The sequence below is a fragment of the Antrostomus carolinensis genome, unplaced genomic scaffold (genome assembly GCF_000700745.2).
Source record: "Antrostomus carolinensis isolate BGI_N321 unplaced genomic scaffold, ASM70074v2 scaffold5495, whole genome shotgun sequence".
Lineage (NCBI taxonomy): Eukaryota > Metazoa > Chordata > Aves > Caprimulgiformes > Caprimulgidae > Antrostomus > Antrostomus carolinensis.
In genome coordinates, this window is record NW_010315581.1 from 1 (window position 1) to 12294 (window position 12294).

The 12294-nt window shown below is 44.8% G+C and overlaps 1 protein-coding gene across 1 annotated transcript; it reads left to right on the forward strand.

The window, feature by feature from the left end:
- Positions 1-487: 487 nt before the first annotated feature.
- PICK1 (protein interacting with PRKCA 1) lies at positions 488-8973 on the forward strand. Its single transcript, XM_010167983.1, has 12 exons — positions 488-580; positions 1382-1493; positions 1969-2097; positions 2221-2287; positions 3602-3691; positions 4127-4180; positions 4278-4340; positions 4689-4822; positions 5600-5692; positions 6706-6756; positions 8252-8396; positions 8661-8973. Exons 1-12 carry the CDS (start codon positions 540-542, stop codon positions 8906-8908), a joined length of 1227 nt encoding a protein of 408 aa, XP_010166285.1. The 5' UTR covers positions 488-539; the 3' UTR covers positions 8909-8973.
- The last annotated feature ends 3321 nt before the right edge of the window (positions 8974-12294 follow it).

The window sequence follows — 12294 nt, forward strand, 5'->3', positions numbered from 1 at the left end:
GGCTTGTTGTGAACACGAGTTGTGAAAAGCTTTGCATGGGCTCCTGGGGTGGCAGATGGGTGTCAAACAGTGGCATAACCTGCTGTGAGGTTAGGAACAACACGGAGATGTTCGGTGGCTGTAAGGGGTGGAACAACATGTTAAGGATCCATTGCAGCCATGGTGCCGGGCAGGTGGAGCGTGTGAAGAAGCTGCTTCCCGGATGGACCACGCTTTCTTCTGTGCTTTGGAAACATGGCACATCTGTGGGTTTTCAAACATGCAGCGTTCGAACTCGAGGACTTTCTCCTGTCTCATTCAGAGCAGAGAATCAGAGACACTTTACGTGGTTTTTTTTCATCTTTGATAGAAGAATAGAGGCCACAGTGTGACAGTCAAAAAAAAGAGAGGGGGATCGACAAGGGTGACAGTAGTTTACAGTTTGATTCTCTGCAGTTTTCTGTTGATTTAGTTGGTTTATTGGGGTTTATTCTGTTCTTTCTTCCCAGGGAGTTTGGAATAAGCAGTTTCAGGTGAACAGGCTCCACTTAACCAAAACAATGTTTGCAGATTTGGACTATGATATTGAGGAGGATAAGCTGTGAGTATTTTGCTTGTCTTTTCCTGGTTTTTTTCTTACAATAGAAACAGTCTTTGCAGCCAAGACCTAATGGGAGCAGATAAACTGACCTGTTCCAGATGCTGAAGAGTGTGCTGAAGAGTCAGACTTGCTGTTCAGTCCTGATGTCTTGCTCCCTCTGGGGGCTGCAGACAAGGCATTGTTGTGCTTGTGAGCGAAGGAGAACACTTGCTGTTGCTCTGCAGTGACTACCCTGAGTTTCTAATTGCAAAGCGCTGGTGACAAATCTTCTGTAAATTAGTGACCTGAGCCAGAAAAAAAACCAAACCACATTTTTAATGGAGGAAAGATAATAAGAGGCAGGAAGTAGTGGAGAGAAATTCTGGACTCTTTAGGTCTATAAGGAGAACACTGGCATTTCCTGAGCAAGGAGAAGGTCTGATGAGATTAGCAATGAATTTGACGTGAAGCAGTTGTCTTTCATCTCATTTATGCTGTGCAAGTTTTCCTCTCACTTCAGGGAAGAGTGAAAGCAGATGAAACACTCTCTAAAGCATGGTAGTGTTTCCTCAGTGCCTAGTGGTGGTTGAGGGTGTCCCTCCCACCTCTAATCCTTGCATGCAGTCTTAAAAAAAAGATAACCTGGAAGGTCTTTCTGCTGGCCCACGCTGGTAGGCTCTGTGTTGGAATTGATGTGGTGAGTTCAAACGTGCAGTGCCCGTTATGTTTCTGGTTTGTATTGACTCAAATACCAAAGTTGTTTCAGACACATGCAGCTCTGCCTACTGTGTTCAGTTACTCATTCCCTCTTCCCCATTCCAGGGGGATCCCTACTGTACCTGGAACAGTGACCCTGAAGAAGGACTCTCAGAACCTGATTGGGATCAGCATTGGGGGAGGAGCACAGTACTGCCCCTGTCTCTACATTGTCCAGGTGGGCACTCAGGGAGGAAGAACCACCTTTGTAAAGCAGTGTTGGCCAGAGAGATGGGAAGTGTGGAGAGCTCTGTGCTGTTTGTTTGTCTTGAAGTGGAAGACATCATCTCACTTTACAGTGAATAAGATTTCATTACCTTACATAGTAGATGTGGAAGAATTAAGTTAAGACTTTTGAAATTATCCTTTGCCTGAGAGAGCAAGTTAGAATTCACAGGGGAACAGTGTGGCATTCTCAGCATCAAGAAATCCTACACTTGAGGAGGTACATCCTGGAGGCAAGAACTTCTTGAGAGGACAAGATGCTCAGCAAATGTCTTAGGAAAAGGGGAAAACTGTGACTACACCATGAACAAAATAAAACTGAGTTAGATAGGAAGAATGTAATTGTCCCTTTTTTGTTCTTCAGCCCTACATTCACCTTTCTCTTCCTCTGATTCCAGACTACCTGTGCTCTCTCTCCTCTCTGCTAGGTATTTGATAACACTCCAGCAGCCTTAGACGGCACCGTGGCAGCTGGTGATGAAATCACAGGGGTGAATGGGAAGTCCGTCAAAGGGAAGACCAAGGTGGAGGTGGCCAAGATGATACAGATGGTAAAGGTGAGAGGTAGGAGGGGGCCACTGGAGCTTATGGGTCGTAGTTTACAGTTTGTTGTCCATTGGCAAAGGAAGCCACTGCTACTTGCTTCCAGCACAGCAGTTTTGGATTTACTCTTTCTACAGGGAGAAGTGACAATTCACTACAACAAGCTTCAGGCCGACCCAAAGCAGGGCAAGTCTTTGGATATCGGTAAGAGTGGTTTCTTTCTCCCTAGAGAAAGTTAAAGTGTCAAAATGACATGGAGAGGTGAAAGATTGGTCCCAGCTAAAACCAAAGTAAAATTCTGGTTCTGTTCTTCCTCTTAACTCAGTCATTTTCCGATGGATGCTGTCAAAGAGAATTACAGGTTTAAAAAAACCCTTCCCTTACTTCTTACAATAGTCTTGAAAGTTAAATTGAGGCTTGGCTGTTGTTGTAGGAGGCTTGTTTTTCTCTGCTGTGTTTAGCATGGGTATGAAACGACTAGGTAATTTAATTTATTTATTTTTAATACATGTAAGTTCTGCTCGTCTGTTGAAAGTTTCAGCTGTACACAGAAATGTATCTATTGAAAAACACTGGTTGCAGTTTCTCAGCTTGGAGAACCATGACGAAATACCTAGTTATATTGAGTTTTGTACAACCATAAATTTTATAGGAGAGGCTTTTTTCCTAAAACAGTCTGTGTTTTGAACTAAGCCTACACAGCTGTCTCCATTACATGGTCTACCTTTCTGACTTTCCTAAAAAGCCTATCTTATTATTTTTGCTTTCATTTCTTTTCATGGTGATTAAGATACTAATGAATTGACAGAGGTTCAGGAAAATGGTGAGGACTGAGAAGGATTTCTAAGGAGACAGAAGTGTGGTAAAAATATGGTATTTTCCAGAGATGCTGAATACTCCAGCTGAGATCTTGGGAGCTACGGGCACTTGGCACCCCTGCAAGTTTGCCTCTAAATAAATGTAGCTGAGTCACCTGATTCCAAAGAGGGTATAATTGTCTCTAGTAATTTGCAGGGTACGACCACCAAAGACAGAAATTAATTGCATCAGGGGGTGACAGAGGTTTAACTAAGATCCAAAAGATAAAAGTAAGCAAAGGGATAACTCTGAGCATTAAACCCTATTTGTCTTGCTTTCAGCCTTGTCACCTGAATTCAATTGAAGTAATACAGCAAGTAGCATAAGCAAAATTTAGTTCCAAATATAATGAATGATAGGTGGGTTACAGCAAAGTGATTTAGTGGAACAGTCTTCCAAAAGAAGTGCTGGAGCTCTGTTGATTGAAGTATATGGGATGTGAGAGCAGAACAGAGAGAAGACAGGTGATGTGCTATGCACAGCGGGACCAGACATCCAGTTTCTATGGTATTCTTTTTCTGCCGACTACCTCAATAGTGAGTTAAGTTCAGACTGACCAGTTTATTCAATGCCTGGGAGAGTGGTGAAGTGTGCAAGTGTGTTTTTCATGCCCATAGAAATGGCCCTGATCCTGGTTTTCAACTCTCTTTTGGCCGTTAGTGTTGAAGAAGGTAAAGCATCGACTGGTAGAGAACATGAGCTCGGGGACAGCGGATGCCCTGGGGTTAAGCCGAGCCATACTTTGCAATGGTAAGTATTGTCCAGGAGAACATTTTCTTAAGGGAACACTTACCCTCTTGTGCTTACCAACTTTTTATAGTTACTTGCAAGTTCCACATTATTCCTTCAAAATTCTTTCCTTCTGCTCTACCTCACTGTTTTCATTGCCTCTCCCCTTCCTGAGTGATGTATCCTGTTATTTGGGCCATTTAAACGTTAGCTGAGGTCAAATTAATTTAAAGTGGAGACGCACTTAGTGAATGCTGATAGGTGATGGCACCACACTGTAAAACTAGTTGGCAGTTATTTTAAAAGCTTCCCATGTTGGACCAGGGAACAGACTTTAGAGGTGAGAGAAGTTTGAACCAAAAATATAAAACTGTTGTTTTTCCAGTCAGTCAAGTCTTAACCATGTCCTGGATTTGACTGTTGTAATTCTGTATTCTGATTCTTGTTTCCATGTAGATGGACTAGTGAAGAGATTAGAGGAGCTGGAGAGGACTGCAGAGTTGTACAAAGGTAACCTGTGCCTTCCATCAGGCACTAGATGGGAGAGGGATGCCTCCATTATGTTTCAGTGAAATTACTTAAATGTTTTTTCTATCTTCCCTCACAGGCTTGACAGAGCACACCAAGAGTCTTCTCAGAGCTTTCTTTGAGCTATCCCAGACACACAGAGGTATCAGATCTTGAGTTGAAGTGAGCAGAAATCTTTGACCTCCAGTTTCAGAAGTTTTAGTCAGGATTTAGATGCATGATTGCCTCACTCAAAGAAAACTAAGTGTTGCAGAAATGAGCTGGGCGGAACTGCTCTCCCCGCATTAGCGGTCATGGTGCCAACACAGGCCCTGTCTTTCACTTGAGACATTGAAGAAATATCCTACCAGCCTCTGGTCTTTAGGGAATATATAGCAGCATTCCCCAGCTAATTGCAAGGTTATGGGAAGGAGCTGTAATACTGGAGGCAAGATTCTTCTCCAGGGTCAAGCTCTTCTTTCATCTGTCTGTATCTGTTACCCTCATCCAGCATTTGGAGATGTTTTCTCTGTCATTGGTGTACGGGAGCCACAACCAGCTGCCAGTGAAGCCTTTGTGAAATTTGCTGATGCCCATCGCAACATTGAGAAGTTTGGGATTCACCTTCTGAAAACAATTAAGCCGGTAAAGAATTTAACTATAGGAGTAAAGGCTATGGAGTAGAGGGGAATCTAGACAGACAGAAGCCTGTCTTTAAAGGTGTGGTCTTAAAGATCATTCACTGTGGGAAGAGCTGTCTTTGCTTTCCTTCGGGGAACTCTCTTCGTAAAGAACCTAAGAGGTAACACAGTGAATCATCAGTGTTGTCCCTTTGACTTTGGCACATGAGTATATTCCTCTCCTTTTGGGGATGAGAGGGTAGTTTGCTCAGTGTAGTCCCTAGAGCCCTTTCCCTGATATTGGTACCCATTATTAAAAGATGTCACTAAATTTAAGAAAGTTTAGATAAGCAGTCCAGGAACAACTTAAGGATTTCAATCAATATTTGAGTGAGAGTCTCCAGGGGATCTGTCCACTTAGTTTAGCAAAGAGAGTATTAATTGTGGATTTGAGCACCACTTGTGCCGTGCTGGATGGACAGTGTTGGGTAGTGGCTTCTGAATCAGAGAGAGTGGTTTCCATGACTAGTTGGAAATGAAACAAGATCATTTGAAAGAAGATTAATTTAGACCAGAATTGAGGCATGCATTTCTAATGCTGGAACCACTTGCCAGTGACTGTAATGGATGCTCTATCCATGGCAATTCTGAGTAAAGATCAGTATTTTATTTCAGATATGCTCTAGTTAAAAAGAGTGAGCTCGAGGCAGTCTCATGACCTGTGCTGGTTAGAAGGTTGCACTTGATGAATTCTAGTGATGCTTTTTGGTCTTATGTGCAGCAACAGATGTTTCCCTTGCAGATGCTTACTGACTTGAACACGTATCTGAATAAAGCCATTCCTGATACAAGGCTGACCATCAAAAAATACCTGGATGTCAAGTTTGAATATTTGGTGAGCCACTTTTTTTTTTGTCCCTTTTTTTTTTTTTTTTTTTAGTGCTGGTTGAAATTAAGTTTCCTAGATCATGTCCTGAGGGTCACACATATGCCATATGATCACACATCCATCCTTCCACAATCCATGCAAGAATGCATTATTCTTTCCAATTCTTTGTCTGTTGACAAAGATTCAGACATCTGCTTTTGACTCGATAGTTCTCACTGGTAAGAGACATCTCCCAGAAGCCACATAACTTATTTTCTACTTGACCAAATTAATTTCCTTGTTTATTTGTAAAGAGTTCTTGTGCAACTTATGTTCTTGAACTCCCCTAAATAGCTCACCAACTTCAGAGTCCATATTTTTCAAGTAGTTATGGATAGTCTTTTTCTAGACAGATTAAACCACCGTCAGCTCATGTTTGTTTTCATTTAGACCATGTTTTTTTTCCCCCTTCTCTATTCCACTCACCCGTTGTTTTCTACACCCCCAAAAATAGGGTAGGGTTGTTAAGTGCATCTATTCTCTAACTGTAGGAAGCTGTTTCCTTTTGCCAGTTTAGAGAAGTATTTGGAGCTGCAGCCCCAAGGCAAGTGAATATGGCAGCATCTCTTCTCACATCAGTCCTTCCCACAATTCATCTTTTTTTTCCCCCTCTTTATTTATTGCCTCTTCATACTTTTCTGGTACTGTGTTTTCCCAAACAGTAGAGGAACACAGGATTTTTCTCTTACTTTAATTATACTTACCTAAAGTATTTGCTCCTGTAATATAATTAATAAGTGCCTTCTCTCTCCCCTGCCGTTTTCTCTCCCCATCTTTCTCTGAGTAGATTTGCTTTCCAGCTGGGATGTTTAATATACTCTGATCCCACTGTGCTTTCCCCAGTGTCCCTAGCTGCAGCATTGAAAGAAGGCTTGAAATGGTACAACCTTGTGGCTGTGGGTGATAATGAAATTGCTTCTAATTCTTAGTATTTCCTTCTTGTTTTGCTTTTGCCTTTTTTTTTTTTTAATCCTACGAAGTCTTACTGCCTGAAAGTCAAAGAGATGGATGATGAAGAGTACAGCTGCATTGTGAGTACCAGTACTGTGACAGTGACAACTGCATGCTCTATTTCTGCAGCTTCCCTGTGTCTGTAATTGTAAGAGTACTCCAGTGCCTGTGTGCAACCCAAGGTAGTGAATACGTCCTAAGAATTACACACATTTGTTCTTAACATACTAGAAATTGGAGATCCTGAAATGCTACCTAGGAAACACTGACAATAACTGTCATGAATCACTGGTGCTGTGAAATAGTAGAGGGACAAGACATCTCCTCTGCAGCTTGTTTGCGGTTGCCTGTTACAGTGTTTAAGTAACATTAGCTTGTGTAAGGAGGATTAAGGTGTTATCGTCACAGATTTCATTTGTGTGTAGTGTAACAGCTTATCATTAATTCTGCACTTGTTTCTGAGACATGGAGTTTTAGCTTCTCTAGCAAAACGCATGTGAAAACTGCATTTGTAGTTGAGGAAAATTGGTTAAAATATCTCTCTTAACAATAGAGTTTTCCTAAAAATAGGTAATTTAAAATCAGAAGACTTAAAAAACAAAAAACCAAACAAAAAAAACCACGAGAAACAAACCTGGCAACATTCTCCAGTAAGAGTTTGCTGTCTGGTTTAGAGTTTTATGACTAATCCTTAACATCTCTGCTTGAGATAGCTAAAGGTGTCCCCTCCTTGCCCAGTTTCCCTGCATAAAAGTGAGAGCTTGTTTTATTCTAAGTATTGATCTCAGAACAGGGATTTGAATTTTTGGAATGCCCAATTCCCAGGAAGGAATACAACTTTCCTAACACACGTTTTAAATTTTACCTTTCCAAAACTGCTGAATGGGAAGGAAAGAATCCTGGTCCTGCCCAGCTGAGTAACATCTTTGTGTTTTAGCGCATGCAGCTCACATTACCCCGCCATAGGCTGAACACAGATTTTATGTATGTTATGTTTACAGATATAAGAGAAGAATGTATATATGCTGTTTTGCTGACAGATCTAACCCCTTTTCTCAAAAGTGTTTTGTGGGACAACATACAGGTCCCTCCCTGCTGGTTCCCAGCATTGTGTCTGTATGGTTGTAGATACCACAGGGTTCCCTGTGTAGATGTATATGTTTTGCAGTCCATATAGGGTGAAGCTTGCAGAGGAGGGCAGAATTTTTTGTGTGATTGATGGAAGTTAATATATCCCTCAGACCCTAGACTTGTTTGTTCATAGCCTTAATAGTTCAAATAAGAGGCCATTCCTCTTTCCATGCTGGGTTGAAAGGTGCCTGTCCTTCTGTCTTTGCTTAGTAGTGATGCTTTTCTTTACTGTGGATGGCACGTGTTTGGCTTCCAAATGGCCCCATTGACTGCCAGTTTCTTGATGTGGCTCAGGTTCCTCACGTTTGATGCTTCCTGACTGCAGTTCCAGTGAGCTTGAGAGGGCTGTAGTAACCCAAGGTCACTGTGAGTCCGTACTGCTACGGAAACTTGTGTGCAAGCACTGTTGTGAGAGTCTCTAAAATGGTGCCATGTTTTTGGCAGGCCCTGGGTGAACCCCTTTACCGGGTCAGCACTGGCAACTATGAATATCGTCTGATCCTGCGTTGCCGGCAGGAGGCTCGCACGCGCTTTGCCAAGATGAGGAAGGACGTGCTAGAGAAAATAGAGCTCCTGGACCAGAAACATGGTGAGTACTGCTGCTGTGTCCATCGCCCGAAGGGGTCAGGCAGACACGGCTTTGGCCTTCATGCTTCTCCTTCATCCCAGCTCAGGAGTCTTTGCTGAAGAACCCTCTGTGGTGTGCCCGAGACATCCACCCTTAGAGGCCAAAAGGGATTAGTGCGTAGGAGATTGTATCTAATGCTGGCGGGGGAGGCTTGGTCACAGCCTTCACGCTCTGCTGGGGAAGGGGATTTTCACCCGATTTATTCCCAACTTGTCTCCACTACAGTGCAAGACATCGTGTTCCAGCTCCAGCGTTTTGTCTCCACCATGTCCAAATACTATGACGACTGCTATGTCGTGCTCAGAGACGCGGATGTCTTTCCCATTGAGGTGGACCTTGCCCGCACTACCCTCAGCTATGGGCAGAAGGACATGTACACAGATGGTGCTGAAGAAGAAGAAGAAGGAGGAAGTGAGAGAGAGGGTAGTGGGAAGGAGGATGCAAATGGTGAAAAGCTCATTGATGATGCCTGAATGTGCCAGCACGGCCAGAGGAGAGACTTTGCAGACTGTTATAAAAACACGTATTTCACATGACAATTCATCCTCCATGACTTTCTGTGTATGTCCAGCCTGGGATTCCTCCTCTGCTTTGGGAGGGGGTGTGTGGCTGGATTGGGACTAATCTCTGCTTTCCTCTTTATTCCTTTGCTTTTATCTGAATATTCCTTTTTCCTCCAGAGATTTCCACTGCCCAACTTGGGTACTGAGGTGTGGGGAGGAAAATCCCCTACTGCACTGCCACGACTCTGTGTGCAGACAGGATGGTGCTGAGCCTGTGGCATGCACCGCTCCCCTCTGGCACATGGAAACCAGTTAAACATCTGGAGATGATTATGAGTGGCAAGAACAGCCCCTTCTGTCCTCCCTTTGTGCTATGGGAAAGTGTTAGCACCAGCATTGTTTCCTTTACCCCACTGCTCGCTGTCTTAAAGCTTCCCATTCTCTGACCTGTTTTAGGCTTCTTCTGTCCTTCTATATGTCCCCATGGGCTACAGGACCGATTTTGTAGGATGATCACTCCCAGCTCTCTGTGCTGCTGTTTTGAAGAAATAGGAACAAGTCCAAACTGATGTGTAGAACTGGTGGTGGTACGTGTGATCTGACTGCCCCCCCATCCGAGGGGCTGGGGGAAATAGCTACCTGGTGAGCTGAGCTGCTGTGACTCTGCTGCAAAGATTTGGAAATCTCTTCCCCTGGGTACCATCCTCTTTGTAGTCCCTGAGGTCCCGTACAGTTGGCACTGTCTGCATAGTCTGTAGCTTACACCCCAGGGCTGGAATCCTGCAGGATGTGGCTCTGCCCTTCCCTGTGGGAAGGAGGGACCTGGCTCAGGAAGGAGCCCTCCTACTCGGCTACGGTGCTGAGGTGAGTGTGTTTGTCTGAGGCAGACAGGTTCCTGGGAATAACAGCACAGCTGCATGCATGTCCTTGCCATTGTTCTCTCTTACGGCTCCTTGCCATGGACAATAACCAAACGTGCTTCTTGAGGATGTGCAGCCAGACCTGCATGTTCTTTCCTTGTGCAGGTGTCAGGAGGAGCTGCCTTAGAACTGCAAAGGAGATCTCCCATCCTTAAAACTAGAGAAGAGAGACAGGAAGCCTTTGGAGAGAGGAAGACAGGGCTTTGAGATTCTGAGTGCCATGCGTGAATAGGGTACCACCCCGACCACCCTCTGCTCTCCTCTCTGCACAACCATCTTGTGCTGCTTCTGGGCCACCCAGAAGCAGTAGCCAACATCCCATTCCCCAGCACAAGGGAAGGAGGGAAAGGAAAACCAAGGTAAGTGAGGCTGCTTCTTCCCTCCTTCCTTTTCTCTTCTCTTCCCTCCGCCCCTGTGGGCTGATCCCAGATGCAGATGGCACTTTTTCAGTGGGCAGCGCAACTGCCAGGGGCAGTGTGCTGCTCAGAGGCAAGGGGTTTGACTTCTCTGTCATTACAGGCTAGTGCTAGTGAGAGAAGTTATTTAAGGGCATTAATTTATGATTGAGATGTTTGGTTTTTTCTCTTTGATTTGTTTCTGGAGCTTCGTCATCTCTGTGGGTGCCTGGAAGAAAGCCATCCACGGCCAAGCTGCTCTGGAAGATTTAAATGGATTCTGATATACTGACTGTTGTCTGTAATAAAGGAAAATGTGACATTTCATTTCCTGTCCTTCATGAGTTTTATTTAGAGATTTGTTTGTTCATCCTCCATTGATTTTAATCTTAAAATATAATGATGGGAAGGGGGGTGTCATGTGCTGGCCATTTTTTTTTCTTCCTCATACTGGTGGATACTCTCTATGCCAAGCTGTGGTGGTCACTGCAGCACAGGTTTCCAGAGCAGGAGGCTCATAAATGCTGTAGCAAGGCCAGTCCTCCATGTAAGACCAGCTTCTCTGCATCTTGGCTTCCCGGGGGAACACCAGCCTTGTAAAGCCACCAGTTGCCTCAGTCCTGCCTGGTGGCACCCTAGCACGCTTCCAGGGCCTGCTTCTCCACACAGCTCAGCTGTTCCATCACAAGCTTGAGCTGATGCCTAAGTCCCTGATCCCCTTTCAGAGCTGTTTGTTGTGCCAAAATACAGAGCAGTTAAGAGGAACAGAGGAAATGCTTCAGTGGAGCATTTCTGCCCCAAAGCCAACAGTGAGAAGTGGAAGGCAGCATGGCCAGGTTTTTTGCAACCTTAGTGGTGGAGGGCAGGAAGAGGGCTGGGTGTCTTACAGCCCCCTCTGTAGCGAGATCTTGTACCCTAAGGGCTTTATGTGCTTTTGTGGAAAGATTTAAGAGCAGGAGGCTTAGTGGGAAATGTTGACTGGTGACAAGGAAACAGAAGGGACCTTGTTCTAGTGACCTGCCTCGTGCTGACAAGGGCAGTTGTTTTCATGCTGTGGACTTTGGACCTCTAGGAAGTTGTGAGCTGCTTCTTGGTGGGGGTGTTGGTGAATAAGGACAGCCTGGGGGATAGGGGCTTGGGGTTGCTGGGAGAAGAGCTGCAGAGCAACTTGGTTGAGCAGAGCAGAACCCGTCCGTGATCTTACCTTGTGGGGAGGGGAGAACAAGCTTGAGGAGCGGTGAATGAAGGCCTACAGGGCTCCATCACCATTGCTGCTTCTTCTCGTTCTCCCAGAGCTTTGCATCCGGGGTTTGTTATGGTCTGATTTGAGATGTTTCTAAGTGGGTTTGAATAGGAAAAAGCCCAAAGTCACCACTGTGACTGGCTCACAAGCAGAGCTAACAACGGTGGGACAGGGCATGGTCCCGTGGGGCTTACCTTCTCCCTCCAATTTCCAGTTCTTATGTCTCTTCTTAAACTGACATTCTCCAGCAGCTTTATTTTGCTCACCATTTACTGCTCTTTGCTTGGGAGCATCTAGGATGAAACCTGTTCCTTCGTGTCCCCATTCTCCCTCTGGTTTTAAATGGCTTTACAGCCCCTGCAGGCTTCACCCATTGCCCATTAACTTGTAGTCAGTCAGGTCAGGAATGAAACACCCATTCTGATGGTCCCATGAACTGTCTTCCCTGTAGCCCTCTCCATTAGTTTTTGATCCCTCTCTATAGTCACAGGTTTTCCCAGGGCCTCTGAGGTGAAACAGTGCAGGAAACCGGAAGAAAGGGCTTTGGGCAGGAGTGTTTATAAAAGATCCAGTCCTAAAGCAGATTAAGAGTGCTTTAAGCATGCCAGGGAAGGTTGTCCTCTCTGAAGCTAGATCCACCACTGCAGTGGGGGTGAGGGGGTCATGCCTGCCTTAACATGTGCTCCAGCACCCTTGTTAGTGGCACCCAGAGGTTGTGGCTCATCCTTCTGCCTAGAAGGGACCCTTATGGGGTGTTTATCTATTTAAAAGGCAAACACACATGTGTCTGGTGCCCTT

Coding starts and splice junctions, on each gene's coding strand:
- PICK1 (XM_010167983.1), top strand. CDS start 540: ATGTTTGCAGATTTGGACTATGATATTGAGGAGGATAAGCT. Junction 2,288..3,601: donor GGGCAAGTCTTTGGATATCG/GTAAGAGTGGTT, acceptor TTTGGCCGTTAG/TGTTGAAGAAGGTAAAGCAT. Junction 4,341..4,688: donor GCTATCCCAGACACACAGAG/GTATCAGATCTT, acceptor ACCCTCATCCAG/CATTTGGAGATGTTTTCTCT.